This window comes from Ochotona princeps, chromosome 13, assembly GCF_030435755.1.
Source record: "Ochotona princeps isolate mOchPri1 chromosome 13, mOchPri1.hap1, whole genome shotgun sequence".
Classification (NCBI taxonomy): Eukaryota; Metazoa; Chordata; class Mammalia; order Lagomorpha; family Ochotonidae; genus Ochotona; species Ochotona princeps.
The window spans coordinates 34365939-34389315 of NC_080844.1; the positions used below are offsets into that span (position 1 = coordinate 34365939).

General features: G+C 37.2%; 1 protein-coding gene across 5 annotated transcripts in view; it reads right to left on the bottom strand.

The window, feature by feature from the left end:
* Positions 1-23377, bottom strand: part of PPP3CB (protein phosphatase 3 catalytic subunit beta) — a 49492-nt gene continuing 26115 nt past the window's right edge. For 2 of the 5 annotated variants that reach the window (XM_058671069.1, XM_058671073.1), the window contains exons 10-14: positions 18637-18714; positions 10652-10736; positions 9886-9983; positions 2958-2987; positions 1-1620 (exon numbers count right to left, since the gene is read on the bottom strand). In XM_058671069.1, the coding sequence (XP_058527052.1) occupies positions 1442-1620; positions 2958-2987; positions 9886-9983; positions 10652-10736; positions 18637-18714 (470 nt within the window). In that variant the 3' untranslated portion in view covers positions 1-1441. The remainder of the gene's footprint in view (positions 1621-2957; positions 2988-9885; positions 9984-10651; positions 10737-18636; positions 18715-23377) is intronic. The other 3 variants (XM_058671070.1, XM_058671071.1, XM_058671072.1) reach the window with 3 other exon arrangements.

Consider the following 23377-nt stretch of genomic DNA (forward strand, 5'->3'; position numbering starts at 1 on the left):
TAGGAGCAGCGGCCCATGCATGGAATTTATTGTGTGCTACTGTTTATAAAATATTCAAATAGTCCTGCACATGCATAATATTTCCAACTTAGACAGGAGACCATACAGGGTGCACTTTCTGGCAAACAAAACAATAGATGGTTCCGCTGCCTGGAGCTCTGAGTTGTATTCCAGGGCATAAGGGAAGCAGGCCACCAAAGAAAAGGGAGATATCAAATTACAGTGGCAATCCATACAGGTCAATAATTGTGAAAAATTAACACATGGTTCCATTTAGTTTAACCAAGCATTCTGTTAACTATCAAAACTAAAATTTCAACATGCAGTCTTGACTTTTATGCTTCCACTAACATTTGAATGATTGAAAAGAACCATTGTTTCTAGGCTGCTCTGCTTAATCGAAAACACTTCCAGAACATTTAAAAATTTCCTTTGCATTATAACATGAAAATGATAGAAAGCCAACAGTAAATCACCCTGGTGGCTATTTAAGCAACTTGAGTACTCACAATAAACTAAAATTTCTCATAACATCTAGGTAACCTATACATGTTGTACCTGTACATCATAGGTCTATATATTAAATATTTGCAAAATGAAAACATGCATACACAAAATACATCAAGTTTTACAGACATGATTTGAATTAAAATTTACTTTGACAATGTACAAACTTCTTTTAAAGTACCTTAAATGAGCAATTCTGTAATTCTTTGTAATTTCGAAATTTAGAGGTTTTCCTCTTTGATCTCTGGGGTATAAATCTCAAAAATCTGGGTGAAGGAGAATCCAAATTAGCTTTTGGATTTGTGTTCAAGTAAGAACATCCACCTAGAAATAGGCTGTGCATTCATAATTGGAAAATACCAAGACTATGTTACAGAATTAGCCACATTTAAGAACTATAGACCTGAGGTCAGCATTTTTGTATAAACGCCAACTGGTTTTCTCAGCATTTTGCCTACAATTCAAGATACAGCTAGTAATCTCAGAAATGTATTTTAAGACCATGCTAATTCATCCTTTAAAGACATTTCATGGAAAAAAAAAAGTCCACATTAGCTCTTAAGATTGCATTTGAATTATGGTTGAAAAAGAAACTCTAATTCTAATGAGGGGGGAGGGGAAAAGAAATCTCGTTTGTAAACTTAAATGTGTGAACCACAAGCATAATGGAGGTATAGATGCCCTCCACTGGAAATTGCCCCAAGCCCCTTGCTCACTGCTCTCCTCCTTGGCAGCGATGACCCAATCTTATCAGATAGTAGACATGTCCCAGGGCCCTCAAGCCTCCATCCAGGAAGGGGGCTGGGGTCTCAAAAGCACAACGGTTTTTTCCAGAGACTGTGACATTTACAGTCAGCTTGGCCGACCCCTCCAGCTCCTCGGGTGATCTGTCCATTTGGGGCCCGAGATGTGAGAGTCCCTGGGAAGCTGTTGGTCACTGGGCACTATGGTTGCCAGTCCCGTGGTTCTCAGTGGCGTGTGCGGTGTTCAGAGAATTGAAACCATCTTGCTGTACAGCATCTTTCCGAGGTGGCATTCTCTCATTGATCCTATCCAAACCCTTTGCCTCTTCAAAACTGCAGATTCTATGTGGTGGAGAGAATCCTCGTATTGCTTAACAAAATGCAAATTTGATAAGTCAGTAATAGAGAAATGTTTCTGAGATTTCAAAAACATAATTAATGATTTTTAAGAAGAGAGAAATTAGCTGTAAATAGGAACACTTAAATATTACTTCCCCTTAAAATGTGAAATGTTAAAACCTAAATATAAATATGATAGCTTCATAGATGACAAGTGTTAACATAGTCTTAAAAAATATACCCAAAAATATAAAAACTTCTCTGCTCATAAAATAATTTTTTAGGCAATGGTCTCAGGGTATTTCTGTAGCAGTTATCTCCTACCTCAGACCCTCACATCAACAGTGATTACCACAGTAAGGGAACAAGAGCAGGGGCAAGTGAGGAGGCTAAGCAAGGTTAATCCTCAACATACAAATCCGTACAAAGATCATGGGAGGAGAAAAGAGGTAAAGGTCAGAACTATCTTGGAGGTCAAAGTATTATCACTCCATCACCATCAATATGAAAAGAAGAAGGTGGGAAATGCCTCCAGGAGTCAGATCTGCGTTTGACTAATAACAAAATGCTAAGGTTGAACTAAGGTATCTTCCTTAGTTCACTGCTCATTTATTGCAAATTCTTTTGGAAACCCAAATCAAAACAAATGGCAACCACTCATTTTGCTAGGGATTCCATTACCTTCATCTGGAATGATATAGCCCCCGTTATTAAAATTTTATTAGAAAAGATTCCCACACCAATTATGTGATTCCTTAATAGATACATTCTCTGGGACTTAGTCTGTGTAAATAAACCAAGTGACTGGGGCAGCAAAACATTAAGTAGAATGTCATGTCTAGCTAACACATGATATCCATGAATATAATCTTACAGCAAACTACAGCCAAAATGCTAATGGAAAAAAATTCATACCAACATTACAGAAAGTGGGAAAAAGTAAACTGACAGCTGAATCTAGAAGGGGCTTCACTCAGGGATTAAAAAAAAAATCTTAGTAGTACAGAATCACGCAAAAAGAGGGAAGAGATCTCTATTTACAGGGACAGTTTAATTATTTCCATTAAAACAGGCAACTTTAAATGCTACAATATATAATGCAGAGCATGCTATACTGTCTGGAAATCAGAATCTTTCAATTCTGGTTGCACGTTATACCACAAAAGGCAGTAAGTCAGATTATCACTATAGACATCAGCCCTTGTGATTTTTATTCATTTACAGGAATGTGACTGCTAAACTTGATGAGTCAGGGAGTATGATTCATTTTGGACTTCGTAAGCTAGGAGGAAGACACACCCACGGACACTCTTTGATGCCCACCCACACACCACAGATCTCTGGCCAGCGCAAAGACTCTCATCGTACCTTTTTCAGCCTCAATAGCCTCAACTGTGGCTGTACAGAAGTGAGCAGAGGCATGCAAAATGAATGAGAGAGATGAGAAGGGTCACATTGTACAGCAGAAAAGGCAATGATCACTTAAAATATTACAGTATCCCACACTATATCATTTACAATTTAACAAAAATAGCTCCCATATTAGAAAGTCCCATCCAATCCCCCAATTTCTGACACAGCAGTTTACACACAGCACTATGACATCACTCAGAGCACAGAAAACAAAGACCTACTATAAACATCAGACATCTCAGCACCCATGCAAATTTACTCTAGCATCAATTACTTCTCCTGAATTCAATATCTTGATGGCCTTAGAATTTTCCATTGTGTTTATCATATTCATCACAATTACAAGAAAATTCCCTGGTGTAAGATGATAGAAATGTAGCAGAAAAGCAAACAGGAGACTTTCCTCTCATGCCTTAACAAAAACAGTACTCATTACCAGTTGGTTCTCAAAGACATAAACTGGAAGGGACCAGTAATGTTTTGTTTCTAATTCAAAAGGCAAAATGTAAGCTGCAAAAGCTGGGATGGCTACAGTGAAGTTTAAGGGGCCATAAACTTCATGAATTTCTCTAAGTAGGACAGTTCCTGAACTCCTATCTTTGTGGGGAACCTGAAAAGAGCACTTTTTTTTAAACCAGGAACTTCCTTTCTATTCTAATAATTATATTCCAAATATCTAAAGATTTCTAGCATCTAAAAATTCACTTATATTCACGGATTATCATAAACTCAAATTTATCTCAGGAACTAAGAGTCTGCATTCTTAAAATCAGGAAAGACTGGGAATTTTTTGAAACCACCTGCCATTCTGGGATGCAACTGAAGTCTCACAAGCAATAACTCCTAATTATTTCATGATAAGATACAGTCAAGTTCTATTGTAAATCAGAACCATGTTAGTAGAACACCTTGTACTGTCCCACTTAGAGACAACAAGGCACAGCTTGTTGTCAAAGACTTTTTCCCCTTCTTTTCTGGGTTTGAGCTCTTTAAAAAGCTCATACTGAGGACCAGGATCTAAGACTGACAGAGAATACTGCCTCACAGTGCTGCTGCTTGCCCATCTTCCTCACAGTGCACGCAGTCTGAACACTGGTAACTATGTTTTGTTCTTTCTCCCTTGTTGCTTCTGCAAAAAGGTCAAGTAGAATAATTACTCCTGGAATAGTCTTTTAGGAGTAAACATGATTTTGAAATGATGTTTGAGTATTTTACTCAAAGCATTTATTAATGTGAAAGGACACTGATTAATGTAAGCAATTAAAGGAGACTTAAATAGGAAATGTTGAGGACTAGCACTGTGGGTCAGTACATGGCCACTTGTGACGCCCCCTCCCTTCCATGTCAGAGTGCCAGTTCCAGTCCCAGCCACTCCGCCTCCAATCAAGGAGTTAATGTACCTGTGAAGTATTTTGGCTTAAGTACTTGTTCCCTTCTACACAGTGGGAAGATGCAGATCGAATTCCTGGCTCCTGGCTTCAGTCTGGCCAAGATCTGACTGTTGCAGGTATTTGGGAACTAAACTAGCAAATGGAAGATCATCCTCTCTGTTTCCCTCCTGTCACCACCAAAATGCCTATCTCCTCTTCTGCTGGCTTTCAAATAGATTAAATTTATCAATTGCTGTTCATCTTACTCAAAATCAAAGTAAACTGGAGCCCCTCCCCCAATAGGATAAAAATCAAATTAAAGAGTGCATTTTCATTAACTGTTCATTTATATTACAAATCAAAGCACACACAATTGCTTTATGCTCACTGTACAAACTGCCATTTAAATGAATCTACTGCTGGAAGCCAATGTTTTGGTGCTGTGGGTGAAGCCTCTGCCTGAGACAACAACATCCTATTTAAGTTTAGTTGCTCCAATTCCAATCTAGATATCTTTAAGCACCAAGGACCGCAGCAGAAGACTGGCCAAGTGCTGGGGTCCTTACCACTCAATGTGGGAAACCTGCATGGAGTTCCAGGCTCCAAGCTTTGGCCTGACTTAGACCTGGCCGTTGTGGCCATTTGGGGAGTGAACCAGAAGATGAAAGATCTCTCCTTGCCATTTTGTCTTACAAATTAATAAATGTCAAAGGAAAGGAAAGGAAAGGAAAAGAAAAAAGGAAAGAAGGAAGGAAGGAAGGAAAAAAAAAAACACCACATCTAAGCGGCAATGAAACGGCCCAACTGTCTAAACTATCCAGTTCTCTGCCAGCAAGTGTTGGAATGACATATGGGTGCTGGTTCTAATTCCGGCAGCTCCAGTTCCCATCCAGCTCCCTGCTTGTGGCCTGAGAAAGCAGTGGAGGACGGCCCAAAGCCTTGGGACCCTGCACTCACGTGTAGCCCGAGAAGCTCCTGGCTTCAGATCGTAACTTAGCTCTGGTTGCAGCTGCCACTTGGGGAGTAAACCAGAGGATGAAGCATCTTTCTGTTTCTCCTTCTCTCTGTGTATCTGCCTTTCAAATAACAAACTTTAAAATTGCTTTTTCTGGGCCTGGCGTGATAGTGTAGTGGTTAAAGTTCTCGCTTTGCACGCATCAGGATCCCATGTGGGCGCCGGTTCTAGTTCCAGCAGCCCCGCTTCCCATCCAGCTTCCTGCCTGTGGCCTGGGAGGGCAGTCGAGGACAGCCCAAGGCCTTGGGACCCGGCACCCATGTGGGAGACCTGGAGGAAGTTCCAGGCTCCTGGCTTCGGATTGGCTCAGCTCCAGCCATTGTAGTCACTTGGGGAGTGAATCAGTTGATGGAAGATCTTCCTCTCTGTCTCTCCTCCTATCTGTAAATCTGCCTTTCCAATAATAAATAAATAAATAAATAAATTTTTAAAAATAAATAAAATTGCTTTTTCTAAAAAGTAATTTACAGTAATAAATTAATAATCTAAGCTAGTGTCAACTGTTCACGTCCATCAACGGGGTGGGCATCTGACATAGCAGTCATGACGCCAGCTGATGTGTCTGAATCACCAATCAGATTGTGTGGCTTTGTTTTCAGCTCTGCTTCCCTTCTGGCTTCCTGCTAGTGTATATACCCTGGAGGCATTAGCTAAGGGCCCAATTAATTGGTTTCTGCCACTCAAGTGGAAGTGTCAGACTGAGTCCCTTCTTTCCTCCCAGCTTTGGGCTGACCCAGTTCTGGTTGTGAGCATTTGGAAAGTGAATCAGAGATGGAAAATCAGCCTCTTTCCTGCTTCCTCTCTCCCTTCACCTCTCCTCCCCACATTTCAAATAAATAAATTTCAGCTTATGAAATAGAACAATAGATGCATACTACTCTATGTGCTTTAAATTTATACGTAAAAGAATTTCCTAGCTAAAGCTATATTTTCTTTTCTTTCCTGAGGCCTCTAACTTGTTTAAAATATTTTCTAGAAAATATAATGGATATCATACTCAAAACTGCATAGTATGTTAAGCTTTATTGATTAGAACTGAAAGTCTATCACTGAGGCTTAAATAAAAATCTGGAAAGAGAGAGAACTGACAATTGGAAAATTTAATCTGAAAGGCTTATTTTATTTCTTTTTCTATTTGCTTTCATTTATTAGCATTAGGGTATCTTGACCCAGACTTAATACATTTTAATATAATATTGCCTTCCACTGCAGTCCTCAAAATTATACACAATAAATGACCAGAAGGGACTTGACATTACTGAAATACAGATGGCCACACATTTTCCCACAGACAGACGTCCTGGTAAAACCAGCACTGCAGAACTAGCTTTCAATTAAATGTCTGTGGAAATAAAAGTACATAAAATACGAACATAAAATTCAACTTAGAATTGTGTAATCCATACTAATATTTTAAAATATCATGTATATTAACTTCAAAATTACTGAAAACAGAAATGTTATTTTCCAGTAAGAGCAAGGTGTTAGAATCCATTTTCCTTTTGTAATATTTATATCTCAGATACATATCAGGGAACACCTATTGAAATTTAAAATCTTAGAATAATTTTTTGAAAAAAAATACACAGATACAACTTTTTTAAAAATTAGTTTTGAGATCAGCATTGCAGTATAGCATGTTAAGCCACCATCTGTGACACAGGCATTTTGTGTGAGCAACATTCAAGTGTTGGCTGCTCTACTTTTAATCCAGTTCTTTAATATGGCTAGGAATGCAATGGAAAATGCTCCGAGTTCCTGGACTCCTAGTATCCACATGGGAAACTCAGAGTTCCAGGTTTCTGGTTTCAGCCAGGCCCACCCCAGATGACATTCAGGAATGAATCAGCAGATGGAAGACCTTTCTCTTTCTGTCTCTCCCTCTCTGTAACTGTGCCTCTGAAATAAAATCTTAGAAAATAAAACAAACAAACTTTGCTAGTTTCAAAATGGTTTACCTTATTCTAAGGAAATATGTTGAACCAAATGTTTAAATCACACTATGAAGAGGCACTGCTAGTTGAATTAATGAGCTTTCTAGTTTCCCCAATTAAACACTTGTAGCTCAGCTCCTTTCAGTAAGTTACTCTATGCTGAAAATACAGTCCCACTAGCAAAGCTGCAGTCTTTCAAATGGTCCCTAAGTTGACAGTGATTTCTAAGTTGGAGGAAAAAGCTGACTCAGGTTGCTTGCAAATCAGAAATAAATCTAGAAGGGGATGTGCTGTGATGTAACAGCCTAAAGCACTGCTTGAGATGTCTACACCCCATATTGGTTTGACAATCTGAGTTGTGATTATTTAACTTCTGGTCTAGCTTCCTAGTTTCCTCAATTGCTTTGGTTCCTGCCACCGATGTGAATAGAGCTTGTGGGTTTTAGCACTGGGCTGGCCTTCTCCTGTCTGCTGTGGACATTCGGGGAATGAAGTAGATAGAAGAATTTGTGTGTGTGTGTGTGTGTGTGTCAATGTGTGTCTGTGAGATTTTCACTCTATTGCTCTAGATTTCTGGTAAATGAAAGTAATAGACAAACATTAAAAAAGAATAAATACAAGTGTTGAGTTATTAACAAAGTACATCATTAGCAGGTACTAACTGTAAAGTCTGAAAACAAGGTTTGCTATGGATACAATGTAAAAGTACTAATATTTTCAAGGATAATAGAAGTCTGCAGTGTACGTTTATTAAGTATTATATGTTTTCAAATTTTTATGTTCTAAGCAAAGCAAAGGAATCATTTATAAGCTGAGATTTCATCCATTTCCATTAATATCTTTGCTAAGTTTTATTGAAAGTTCAAGATCTTGTTTAAATGTACATTCATAAAATTCTTGTAAAGTCATTTTTCTAATGTTTATAATACAATAAAAAAACCAGAGGACAAAGAATGTAAAGTGAATCAAAGCAGATTTTTTTTAAATATAAAAGAAACCTCTTTTAGAATGATGAAAACTGTAACTTCAAAAAATAGTTGTGCTTGTCACATGGATCAGTGATGGGAGCAGACAATACAATAACATATAAAATAGAACATTTATAGGCTACAAATGAAAATTACTACCTACAGGGAAAAAAAAATCTTTTTATCAAAAAGCACTTACTGTGGTACTGAACGAAATAAAATTGTGAAAAGTTAATCCACTTTAAATTTATTTAGTTAAAAATTTATTTATTTAAAAATTTAAATTAATATTTCCTTTCCTTTTATTTTAAAGTCATTAATTACATCACCAAAATGAAACTGTTTATCACTACAAAAGAAATATCAGATCCACTGCTGCCTGTTTTAACAGAACAATGACCCTTGGAGGGCTGTCCAAAGTGGCTACAGTAAAAGATAAACTCAGGCTTTTCCGTATAACATTTTTTGCTTTCCAACCACAAGGGAAAGAACCCTAGACCCTGAGATATCACGAATAGTCTATAACATTCACAGCACTCTCTTCTGTTCAATCTGTAATGGGCTTTCAAAAAGTTAACCCAGTATTAACACAAATATTAACACAAAAAAGTTAGGTTTTTAAAAAATATATAAAATATTCAATGAGCCAGATTACAGGAACGCTTTATGTATAATTCTTTTTATTTTCATGCAAAGTAAAGGCACACTCAATAACACCCTTTTCATTTTGACTTACAGGATTTAAATTCAACCCCTTTTAACAACGATTAATATCTAATGTTACATTCATGATCGGAATGCACAAAGTGCAGCAACAAATGCAGCAAACCTCAAAACAAGGTGCTACAAAAGCTGCTTCTACATCAAAAGGACAGACAAGTGTGTCTGATAGAGTAATATAATTGCACATACGTTTACAGACATACAGCTAACCTAAAGAAAGACAGACAGATTTAGAGAAGCAGCTACATCTGCAGAGGAAGGAAACAGCATGTTACAGACAGTCAATTATACATAGGACATTTGACAAACACCACAGAAAACAAACTTTGGCATCATTTACTAAGGTACAAAACCTTGCACAAGTCTTTTGGCAAGTGAAGTGCATAAGTAATGTTCTAGGGCCCAAGCAGACTGTTACCTCAAAAATTAAGGATTTCAAAATATATGCATAGTCTGGTACAATTACATAAATTAAAAAATTAAAAATAAGAAACTTGGAATTACATTTCCATTTTTGTAATATGGATATTCCTAACTCACATTCTGAAGCTACACTTTTAAAATAAAAGGTATATTAGACAAACGAATAAATAGTTCAGACATTACGACATAAGCTGCTCCCTTACCATTTCATAAAAGCTGAGGAACTGACCATGATTTCCAGCTGTAAGGACCATCCATTCTAACAATTTTCTGCCCTGGTCAGGTACTAATCAGATACTACCTATCATACAGTACCCTGCTGGTGTCAGCTGCTGAGACAGGAGCTAAAAAGCAGAAGGAATTCCCTGCATGCATTATGTGTATTGTTAGCAAAAGAGTGAGGTGTGCCCCAGTCCATCTGAGGCACAGCAAGTTGCATAACATCATTACCACTTTGTAGGGTCTGTCGTCCTCCAGCCAACACTCCACTAGGCAACATCCCTGTGGGAGTCAGGCCCTTGAGTGTCAGCACACTTTCACTCTCCTCCCTGAAAGCAGAGATAAAACAGACATTGGAGACTTCAAGTAAATGCTTAGACTGGAAAAGACGAGGCCTGGCCATGTATGTGATTTACAGCATTCATCATATTATATTTTCCTCAATTCCAAGAGAATACATCTTTGCACATTCTAAACATGTCAGACATGAAGTAAATCTTACAACTGAAACAGTTTTTTAACACTGAGTTTCACACAATTAAGAAATATACTGTAGTTTATATATTCTAACAGGCAAATATCTGATACAATCGGTTTTGCAAACACATTTCTAAGCACTAACCTTTCATTTTTACTCTTAATATTTAGGAAGGCAGTTGATGCGTACAGCAAAATATATATCTTAATAGTACAGGTTCATTAGGAGTACCTTAAAAAGTATCCCCACCTTCTTAGCTTGACTATTTTCAAGATGTAAATTTAGCACTTTCATTACACAAGGACAAGAGATACTAAAGGTATTAATAATCCTAAACTTAAAAACTCTAGTTTCAAAAGGATTCGTGCTTCCTGCTTCAATATATTCATGTACAACTTTTTAATAAAAACAATGCTCCATTTTTGCCTTCTGATGTCAAGCAAGATAACATCTGTAACAATGAAAAGTACAATAAAATTAATTTCTCCAAGGCAAATAATCAGGAAAATATATCATTACCTGAGAACAGAGAAGACTCTTGCCATCTTGCCAATCGCTCGAATTTTGTTTCTTATTATTTCTTTCCGGGCTGCAGCTGAACCTACTTTCAATGGAATAAATAAAAAGAAAGGCTCAAGTTTAGAGCATCCTTGCTTGTGTTATTCTAGTAGCCTGTTCCACGTATATCTGAACAAATATAAAATCCCTTATCTCCAGCTCAAAGAGGGGACTAGATAAACACATGTCAGAAAGTTTCTCACTCCTTCAATGCTCAGTTTAGCACTAATCTGAGGGTCACAGAAGAAATACAAATAAAAATAATTCACAAATGTCTTAAATTACTAACTAATCAGTAAAACAGCAGCGGGAAAACAACTTGAGTCCAATTTATATCACAAACCACAGGACACAGAAAGAAAGAAAAAAAGAAAAGAAAAGAAACGAAAAGAATCCTACCAAGTCCTTATGTTTCTACAGAGTTGATGGCATGCAGACTAACAAGTCAGAATGTAACAGCTCTGTAGTCTCCTGTTTATCAAACAAGCCTTTGACATGCAGCTGGAAATATCCCATCATACCATGACAGAATAAGCTTCCTTTTCTTAACTGATTGAAAAATGACAGTACGAAGGGGCTATTATGCAAGTAATCCCTAATCAAAGACATATCAGCATTTCAACAAGGCACACCTTAATCTCATGGACTACCAGGTGTCCTCTAAAATCATGCAAATACAAATAAGCCCTTGAGTCTCTGCACAGCTATGTCACAGCAATCAGGCAAGACTCCTTGAAAACAAGGCTAAAGGATCTCCACTGATTTATCTTCTCTTAAGGCTTATTTGTACTGTCTATCACTGCTACAGAAGAATATGCCCCAGTAGCTGGATCTGGGGCTGAAAAAAGACTCAAAGGTTTTATCCTCCTTCCCTTGATCTCCAGCAAGAACATCTACCTCAGTCCTGTTAACTTCATATACAACAACTAGAATCACTGTGGGCCCAAGAGTTGTGCTTCAACATGATGAAAACACACATTTGGAAGCACAATGGTTGAGGAAAAGGTTAAGGAAAGGCTAAAGAAATCAGACTCAAAGAGGCCTTAGGTTTACAGAGGTTTGAACAAACTTAAAACTTTGGGTTGGGAAACCTCATTCAAAATTCAAGTGGTTGGGCCCGGCGGCGTGGCCTAGCGGCTAAAGTCCTCGCCTTGAACACACCAGGATACCATATGGGCGCCGGTTCTAATCCTGGCAGCTCCACTTCCCATCCAGCTCCCTGCTTGTGGCCTGGGAAAGCAGTCGAGGACGGCCCAATGTAATGTGACCCTGCACCTGCGTGGGAGACCCGGAAGAGGTTCCAGGTTCCAGGCTTTGGATCGGTGCGCATCGGCCCGTTGCGGCTCACTTGGAGAGTGAATCATCGGACAGAAGATCTTCCTCTCTGTCTCTCCTCCTCTCTGTATATCTGACTTTGTAATAAAATGAATAAATCTTTAAAAAAAAAATTCAAGTGGTCTACATGTAATTAAAAACTAAGGTGAATGACTAGATCTCACTATAAGGAAACAGAAATAGAAATCCAATTCCAAAGATGAAAACAAAAGACACTGAGAAAATTTGCTCTACAACCATATTTATAACATTTTAAAGGCTAGTATTCCATCCACTGAAGTGAGCTTTTTTTTAGTTCAAAACCTGTGTGAGTAGCATGGCACCAAGCAGGTATGATGGCAAGATGCCACAAAAGTTACTAAAAATTAAAGAAACACTGAATATTTTAATTTGAAGAGACATTAGGGATACTGCAGAGCTTAAACTCCACAATTAATAGACAAAAGAAACAGATTATTAAGTGACTTATCCAAGGAAACAAGGTAAGTCTGATTCTCTTTTAATGAATTAATACAAACACTTCATTTCAAAATTGACGGAATTTTAAAAATAGCTACGGGGGGAGGTGAGCAGAAGAAAACTGGAGAGAACGACTGTTAGGAGCCACCTTCATATTTTCAGCCTTAATTGATATATCTGTAAAAACTGAATACGTAAATTATACTGATTTCAAAAGAAAAAATTCACAGGAATATAAAAACACCATACAAATCAGGATTTACAACAAATCAGGATTTAAAATCAGTCTACAAACACATCATGCATCATATTAAAGTAAATGTCCACAGTAAAATTACTTCAGGGAATAAGACAATCAAATGCCCCTAGTCATGCAGGGAAAAGTACAAAACATTACAAATAAGCAAAAGAATGAAATTTTAAAACAAGAGGAATGAAATAGAAGGGAAAATAGTTCCATGCACAGAAAGACAGATATCTTGGAATATGACTTCTAAAAACACCAAATACTAACTGAGATAACACTTAACTAAATTTGCACAAGGCCCAAAAGGACTCTGTACAGACATTACTCAGTGAATATGCTAACTTACATGGACATGAGGATAACTTATGAAGTCATATTTCAAAACAATATTACTCTGTCTGGTCTGTACCTTTTTTATTGCCATATATGAGCCGTTCTTCAGATGGAGAGTCCAGAAAAAAGGAAGTGAATGATGGAGAATAGGTGGTTGAGACAAATAAAAAGATAGAGATTTAACTTGGCAGTGGTACTGAAGAATGAATGAATGTAGAAAGAAAGGGAGAAAAATGAAGGCCTTCATATTTGAAAATTTGGAAAAAATGAAAAATTGCAGAATCTGGTGAACAAGAGATGCCACTGTGAATTCTAAAATAAAGACTTCTTTAAAAAGATATGTATTCAGAAGAAATTATGGACGGAATGACTATAATATTTGATGAAAGTGGACATAATTAGGGACAGAAAAAAACATGTGAAAACACGTAAGACTAATAAAAGACTGCTAACAACAATTCAACATTTATATTCATACCCCTACGGAAATGTATCACCCATGGAAGTATGTTAAACGTAAGGTAATGATACAAATGAAATACAAAATCATGTGGTTCTTCCAGGACACCAACACCTGAAAAATCTGTAGTACATATAAAGCAACGCAGGTAACCTGGTAAACTACCTCCGTGGACACCTCACCCACTCCCTGCAAAGAGAAACCTAAGCCTCCCCACTCCCTCTGCACTCTGTTCCTGACTCGGCATCGTGGGACCTCTGTAAAGACTCGGCAGCAGCAGTATGTGCTTTTTGTTCCCAACTCAATCTGGGGGTTTGAGGGACATCTTTTTGCAAAACTATCAACAGACTGTTTCAAAGCAAGTATCAGCTCTAATGAGTAGGCAGCAGTAGGTGGTTTCATTTGAGCTTTTCTTATATTTTATTCTAATGCTGAGATACATAAGTCCATTTTACGAAATGGCAAAATTTAGTTTAGTAAAACCATTAGCACATATGGATTACCTACTTCCTTCACTAAATTAAAAATAAAAGATAAATTTCTAAAAGAAGTCACATGCATTCTAAATACCCTAGAAATCAATGTTCAAAAATTCCATGATTTAATAACACCTCTAAAAAGGAATGTCATGTGCATTTATACATGCAATGTTAAGATAAATTTTATCCTAAAAATGACCCCAAAATACTTGAGAAAATTCACAGTATCATAGATTTCATCACTTAAGAATAAAGAGTCGGGCCCGGCAGCGTGGCCTACTGGCTAAAGTCCTCGCCTTGAACGCACCGGGATACCATATGGGCACCAGTTCTAATCCCAGCAGCTCCACTTCCCATCCAGCTCCCTGCTTTTGTGGCCTGGGAAAGCAGTCGAGGATGGCCCAAAGTCTTGGGACCCTGCGCCCGCGTGGGAGACCTGGAGGAAGTTCCTGGTTCCCGGCTTCAGATTGGCACAGCACCAACCGTTGCGGCTCACTTGGGGAGTGAATCATTGGACGGAAGATCTTCCTCTCTGTCTCTCCTCCTCTCTGTATATCTGACTTTGTAATAAAAATAAATAAATCTTTAAAAAAAAACAAGAATAAAGAGCCTAATTTCTTTACCTCAACTCAGCCTCAAATATACTAAAGCTACACCTTTCCTTCTGGCAACTGAAAATCTCCAACTGTGCGCTTTCCTTCTCCCCAAGGCAAAGCTGTGGGGCTCCACAGCAATCTCCACCCTACCAGATATGCTTTCAAAAGTCATATTTCTCTCCAGATATGCTTTACAGGATGATTCCACAGCAGTATAAGCAAAGAGAGGAAAGAAAGCATATCACTATGGTGAAAGGAAAAGAGAAAAGATGGACAGACTTAAGGGGAAGAAGTAAAGGAGTATGAATAAGAAAAGGTTATAAGCCTGTTTCCAATAGTTCTTTTCCCTTTTCCATTTATTCCACCTTCTCAATGTTCCTGCACTCTCAAATCACTCCCATTCTTACATTCAAACTCCCATATTCATATTGTGAAGACTTTTTGGTGTCTCTGCTCCTAACACGTGGTAGTGCAAGGGTGAAAAACTAAGGAGTACCTGCCATGCTGGCACTAAAGGAAGATCTATTTCTAGTATTTAAAGTTGGAACTCAGTTTATTTTCCCATAGAAACATTGTCACATATGGTGCTAACAACTTCAAAAATGACTTATGAGAATAAAAGGGGATGTAAATGAAAGATCTGTAAATCATCAATAGTTTTCATTAACCTGTACATCTTTAATGATCAAATCTGATTTATTCCTGGAATGCAAGAATGATATAAAAACTGCATTAAAAAAACATAATTGGGCCCAGTGTGGTAGCCTAGCAGCTAAAGTCCTTGCCCTGCACATGCTGGGATCCCATATGGGCACTGCTTTTAATCCCAGCGGGCCCACTTCCCATCCAGCTCCCTGCCTGTGGCCTGGGAAAGCAGTCGAGGACGGTCCAAAGCTTTGGGACCCTGCACCGTGTGGGAGCTCTGGAAGAGGCTTTGCATTCCTGGCTTAGGATTGGCGCAGCACCAGCTGTTGCAACTGCTTGGAGAGTGAATTAACGGACAGAAGATCTTCTCCTCTCTCCTTCTCTTTCTATATCTGCTTTTCCAATAAACACAAATAAATCTTTTAAAAGCATAATTTATATTTGTAGAGGATATTTATTCCTGGTGGAAAAAATATGATTCAGTGTCTATCTTCATATGAACTGTAGGTAACCAAAACCAAGTTCTGTAATTAGACTTAACAAAGAAACTTAACTTTGTGTTCACAGAAGAGGACTAAAACAATGTCCTACTCTACTCCAAGTTAACACACTATTGGCAATATTAATAAGTTTTAAAGAATAAAAAGAAAGGTAAGAATATCAGTTAAGGAAAATAACATACTTCTAAAAGATAAATATTTTAAGGAACAATTCAGCTAATTCCAGCTGTTGGATGGAAGATAAGCTTCCCCCATATATATACATATGTGTGTGTGTGTGTGTGTGAGTGTATATAAAAATGTATTCCTTTATACAGAAAATTCATTAGAAGAAACTAATTCTACAGTAATAAGAAAATAAATGGCTAAAGTATTAAATAACAGACATTTACAAAGAAAAATTATGTAATTTAAAATTACTAATACAGTAATTATAGTAGATAAACTAATTAGGTTCCTTAAAAGAACTCCCTAGACTTAAATACAGAGTTAATATAATATCAATGAAGGGGCTGGTGTTGTGGTAGGTGAAGCCACTACCTGCAGTACCAGTATCCCAGTTTGAGTCCTGGCTGCTCCACTTGCAATCTGGTTCCCTGATAATGTGCTTGTAAAAGCAGTGGAGATGATCCAAGAGCTTGGGCCTGTGCACTCAGGTGGGAGACTTAGAGGAAACTTCTGGTTTCTGGTTTTGTGCTGGTCCAGCTCCTGCTGTTGCAGCTATTTAGGGAGTGAGCCAGTAGAAGACCTCTTTTTCTCTCTCTCCCTCTCTGTTTCTCACTTTCTCTGTAACTCTGCCCTTCTAATAAATTAAAAATAAATCTTTGAAAAAACAAGAACTGTTTAAAAAAATTAACAAGTATTCCACCACACATTTCACAGAACACATAAAATTAACAAAGTTTTTGTCCAAAAAACCAATGTTATGTGTCAAGAATTATTTTAGTCGTGATCTCACTGATTATCTCAATACTTCCAACATTACAAAACAAGTATCACTAATCAACATTTTGAAGATGGAGTTATACAGTCCTTATAAGGAACTATAATCTGTTCTCAGATTCGTTCTTACAATAAATAGTGAAAGCAGAACAAGAAAAAGAAATGCCCAGTCTACAACTCTGTGAAATGTTTAGGGAAAAGACAGATGATTATAATGTTAAAAGTAAAAACTTCAAAAGGAGATAGAATTAAAATAAGAAAAAGTAAACATTAGCCATTTAATCTTCTTATATAAACCAAAAGGTTTATATACAAATACAAATAGCTTATTTTAGTTATTAGCAAACACAACGGTAAATGCTTGTCTCTGCCTGCCACCAACAGATGGCAACAGCAGTACTCATATCCAGTCACTCTGTGCTCTTAACAAATGGGCTTGCAGCTTTTTAAGAATCAAATCTACTTCTAAGACATTCTTATATAGCTTTTATTTACATTTTACTTAATAAAGGAATCAACTGAGCTGAAGAGGACCTGCGGATGGAAATACAGAATTTTCTTCTTAGCAAAGAAGATACGAAACTACACAGCTATATAGACAGCAAGCAAAGCAAATAAAAATGATTAAAACCCAATGAGGAGGGCCTATAGAGAAATGGATCTGCAGATTCCTTGCTGTAGCCATTGCATCTTAGTCCCCATTTTTCTGCAGACCAATTTGACAGCTCACAGTCAAAACAACAATAAGATTCTCATACGCTTTAACTCTAACAATCTCTTCAAGAAGTTTATTCCAAGAAGAAGAAAAAAACAGTTTTTCACATGTTTACTGTATTGCAATTGATAAAAAGGGTAATTTATAGCATGCAACTGCCAAACTATGATATTAATTATGCAGTGCTATATTAATAATTTGGGAACATGTAACCAATGAATCTTCCCAATGGTAGACCATGTTTAGTATATGGAAACAAATTAATATTTATTACAACTATAAAAAGCATACTAGAAACAAGCATTTAGTCAAGTCAATGGGATAATCACACCCCAAATCAAAGGGTCTCGGTTCTATTCCTAACTTCATCTCATGATTCCAGCTTCCTGTTAGTGCTGACCCTGGTAAGAAGTAGTGATGCCTCAAGTAACTGGATTCCTGAAACCAATGTGGGAGATCTGATTGAGTTCTTAGCGGCAGCTTTGGCTTTGGACCAGCCCAGGACTGCTGTGAGGATTGGGAGAATTAACTGGTGAATGGAAGTTCTCAGTGTATTTCTATCTCTGGCTCTCAAGCAAATACTTTTTAAAGTATCCTAAAACAAAAATATGAAGGCAATATGGAAGCAAATAAAGATTTTTCAGCTTGGTAGTTCTTTACCTTTTTATTTATTAATTAAGTTTAAAATAAATATATTAGAAATATTTAAAGATTTCAAAATACAAAAAATAAAAGCAATGTGATCTCTAAGGTATTTATGCTATAGGTATACATCAGATACACAGACTTGCTGGCTAATATAAGAACTAACAACCATGTACAACTTGTTTCTATGGCAAAAAGGCTCTAAGAATCTCAGGCAGACTAGTAAATGGTATCAAGAATGAACAAGTTAAGACATGCTGTGATGCAGTAGGAATACTGTATTAAACAAATAGTATTTATATCTTCCTGACTCGGAGCAGTATCCATTTTCATAAAGAATCACATTCTTATACTACCATTTTATTTTCCTTTTCTTCTATTTTTCTTCCAAATTTTCCCTTTCCCCAAATTTATCTTCTTCTCCCCATTATCATTAAAAAAAAAAAAAAAACTCTTAAAATTAGTTAAGTGTCACTTAACAAATAGCATGGTAATCTGAAAGCAATGACTGTTGTTTGCAAAATGCGTGAATTCAGACTAGGAAATCAAAACACCATTTAAGACACAAAAAGAAAGATAAGTAATCATACCATCAAACTGATCTTCCCCTTCAGTCATTAATTCATCATCAGAGCAAATACTCAGGACATTTACCAACATTTCTGTCACTGTAAAAAAAAAAAGTCACACGTTAGCTTATACCATACAACTGTCAATATGTATCCACCATAACCATTCATACAAAGAGGCAAATAATTTTAAACCCAAGAAAACAAATATATTTTGATACCAGGAAAGATAGAATTAAAGAAAAAATCAAAAGCTTTAAAAAAAAAGATGAGTAATTTTAAAAAATGAAGTTTGAGAGACATTATTCATGAAATAAATTTTCAAGTCTAAAAAGAAGTAACAAGTAAAAATTCAAATACGTAAGAACAGAGATAAATGACATGTGAATATAGACACTTCAAATCTTTATTCATGTGTACAGAAGTAAAAAGTATGAAAAAAAGATTAATGGCACAATCTACTATTTCAGAAAAAGTCCCAGGACTCAATCTTTACAACACTGTATCCAGAATGGCATAGTGGCCAGGATCCCATACAGATACCAGTTCGTGTCCCAGCTGCTCCCTCTCCCATCCAGCCCCCTGCTCCTGGCCTGAGAAAGCACTGGAAGATGGCCCAAGTCCTTGGGTCCTCACACTCACTCGGGAGATCTGGAGGCAGCTACTGGTCCCCACTTGGTTCCCCAATTCTAGTGGTTTGGGGTGTAAACCAGCAGAGAGATCTCTCTCTTTACTGGCTCTCTGTGTAACTCTTTTAAATAAAATAGATAGATCTTAAAGAAAACAAAAACAAAATCACAACAACACTAGCTTCAGTAACTTATCTGAAATTTATTCCTACAGATTTATGAATGACTAACAATCTGAATCCCTGATTTGTTGTTAGGCTTAACCTTTCCTGATTATTCTGTATTTTTTTCCTTTCTTCCCCATAATATCCAGAATTCTACTCTGTTGGGTCTCTAACAATAACCTCTCTTTCAGGCTCGCAATTTCCTTAATGTCTTTATAGCCAACTGTCTTTAATCACTGAATAGTGTTCCCTATACTAGAATGAAAGCTTTGTGAATGTTCAATGTTGCTTTCTTCACTGTTGTATCTCCATAGTCTAGCACATGGTCTTGCAAGTGACAAACATTCAACAAATACCTAAAAAGTGAAAGCATAGAGTAAAAAGACACATAGAAATGCCAATTAACAAATTAAAATGAATACCAAAAATCAGCCCAAGTGTTCTTATAGCACCTAGAAATTAAGATAATCAAATAAAACATAGCACTGTCCTTGAAAACCTATTTTCCCTGCAACAAATATATGCACACCCCATTCCAGGAATTTTGCTAAAGCTCTGGAATTCAATTATAAAAGGGTGCATTGTTTTTTGTTCTTTTTTTTATTTTATTGTATTGTTGTTGAAAAAGGGTGCATTGTTAAAAAAAAAAAAAAAATATATATATATATATATATATATATATATAGCTAAAGACCTGGTGCAATGGCTAAGAGGCTAATTCCTACCCTTGCAACCACCGGGATCCCATAGGGTACAGATTCATGTCACAGCTACTCCACTTCCCATCCAGTTTGCTGCTTGTGGCCTAGAAAAGCAGCAGAGGATGGGCCAAAGCCTTGGGATCCTGTACCCGCGTGGGACACCCAGAAGAATCCCCTGGCCCCCGGCTTTGGATCGGCTTGGCTATGGCTATTGTGGCTACTTGGGGAGTGAACCACTGGATAGAAGATCTCTCCTTTCTATATATACGTACTTTCCAATAAAAATAAAATAAATATTTTAAAAATTTACCTAAATACTGAAAAAAATAAGTATTCACACATATATTTAACTATACATCTAAATACATATCCACAAAAATTATGAAAGCTGGACCCAGTGTGGTGGCTTAGCGGCTAAAGTTCTTGCCTTGAACGCACCGGGATACCATATGGGTGCCAGTTCTAATCCCGGCAGCTTTACTTCCCATCCAGCTCCCTGCTTGTGGCCTGGGAAAGCAGTCGAGGATGGCCCAATGCCTTGGGACCCTGCACCCGTGTGAGAGACCTGAAGGAAGTTCCTAGCTCCTGGCTTTGGATTAGCGCAGCTTCGGCCATTGTGGTCACTTGGGGAGTGAATCATCGGATGGAAGATCTTCTTCTCTGTCTCTCCTCTCTCTATATATACCTGACTTTGTAACAAAAATAAATAAATCTTTTAAAAAAAGATTTATGAAAACTATTGAGGGAAGGCAAAGCAGTCATCAGCTCAATGCAATAGAACTGAGAGTCTGAAAATAAAACTTCAGATTTAAGGTCAACTGATTTTCAATAAGGATGCTAGAACAATTCAGTAGGTAACCACCACTCTTTTACAAATGGTGCTGGAACAATTAGAAAATTGCATGTAAAAGCTGAAGTTGGGTCTTTTCCCCTTTTAACTACATACCACCTATAAATATTATCATAAAATAGAACAAAGTCTACATGTAAAAGCTAAACTATAAAACTACTGGAAGAAAACACAAGTAAATCTTGACAAGCTTGCATTAGGCAATCATTTCTTACATGTGACACTATACCCATTAAGAAAAATAGGTAAGCAGGACTCCATCAAAATTAAAAACTTTTATACCTCAAAGGACACTACCAATTAGGTGAAAGTCATCCAAAGAATGGGAGACAATACTGCATCTACCATGTAGATGATAAAAATGATAAAAAAAATGATAAAAATGATTTTTAAAAAGACCCAGTTATAAAACTAACCAAGAATCTTAAAACGCATTCATTCAATGAATACATATAAATGGCCAACAGAATAGATAATACCAAATGTCAGGGGCCAGGTATCTAGTTCAGGGCTTAGATGCCACCCAGGATGCGCACACCTCATACCAGTTTGAGTCTTGACTGTTTCCAATTTCCTAGTCATGCACACCCTGGGAAGCAGCAAATGATGGCTCAAGTACCGGGGTCCTTGGAAGACTCATAATGAGTTCTGGCGAAAAGCCTGGTCTAGCCTAGAGGTAGGCATTTGGAGATGGAAAACAGATCAATGGCACTCTCTCTCAATCTGGCTTTAAAATTAAATTTGTAAAGACAAGTGTTGGTAAAGATACGGAAACACTGAAGCAATATATACACTGCTGGTGGGATTATAAAATGATGTAGCTGCTACAGAAATTTCTGGCAGATCTTCAGAAGGTTAATCATACTTATTATACGATCTAACAATTTCACTATCATTACTAAGTCTACACCCAAGATAAATGAAAACAAATGTCCACAAAAACTTATATACAAATGCTTCTCACTGCATTATTCATAGCAGTCAAAAAGAAGAAATAATTGAATGTCTATCTGCTGGTGAATGAACAAAATGTGATATATACATATAATGGAATATAATTCCATCACAAAAAAAGGTATACAGTACTATTTCATACTACAATATAGGTGAGTCTTTAAAATGGATGGGAAGTAGCTAGTCACACACACAAACACACACACACACTGTGACCAGCACTATGGCACAGCAGCTTAAGCCCCATTGTATGAGGCAGGCATCTCATATAAGTTCCAGTTTGAGTTACAGCTGCTCTACATCCTATTCAGCTCCCTGTTAATGCGTCTTGGAGAAGCAGCAGCAGATAGCTCAAGTGCCTGGATCCCTGTCACCCATGTGGAACACCCAGATGGAATTCAGGGTTCCTGCCTTCATTCTGGTTCAGTTCTAGCTGGTATGGCAACTAGTGCCACTCTGTAACTACACTTTTCAAATACATAAATAGATCTTTAAAAAAACAAAACTCACATACAGTACGATTCAAGTTACATGAACTGTCCAAGACAGACAAATTAACTGAGATAATACTCTAGTGGTTTCCTCAGCTGGTGAGCAGGAATTGGGGGAAAGAGTTATGTTAATGGGCAAAGCAATTCTTTGGGGAAATGATGACAATGCTCCAAGACTGATTGTGGAAATGGTTGCTCAACTGTGTAAAATTCACTAAAAACCACTAAAGTATATAATTTAAGTAGGTTAATTGTATATTCAGTGAGTTTCAAATCAATTAAAACTATTATCAAAAGAAAAGGTATGGGCCTTTTCTTACTATGGTGTTGTAACCTAGTGACTAAAGTCCTCACCTTGATTGTGTCAGCATTCCATATGGATGCCAGCTGTGTCCTGGCTGCTCTACTTCCCATCCAGCTCCCTGCATGTGGCCTGGGAGCAGTCAAGGATGGACCAAAGCCTTGGGATCTTGTGCCCATGTGGGAGACCCGGAAGAAGCTCCTGGCTCCTGGCTTCGGGATGCCTTAGCTCCAGGAATAGCGGCCACTTGGGGAGTAAATCAACAAATGGGAGATCTTTCTGTGTGTATCTCCTTCTCTCTATATATATGCCTTTCCAATAAAAAAAATCTGAAAAATACAATGAAGAAAGGCAAAAGAAAAGAATTTACTAATAAGATGCAAATGAAGCATAAAACAAAAGTGAAAGATTGTTTCAGAAGTTTTCTGATCAAAGTATATTAATCTAAATCAGACCTAAAGTATCTATATTATTTTCATATATTCTCTGCCTTTAAAATACAATTCCTGTAAGTTATGCTATCTCTACATTTCTTTCTATTCTTTGTACTCTGTGATACTAATGCTATCCTTATTTTCATTATATTTCTATTTCACTTTTTTTTAAAGATTTATTTATTTTTATTACAAAGTCAGATATACAGAGAGGAGAGACAGACAGGAAGATCTTCTG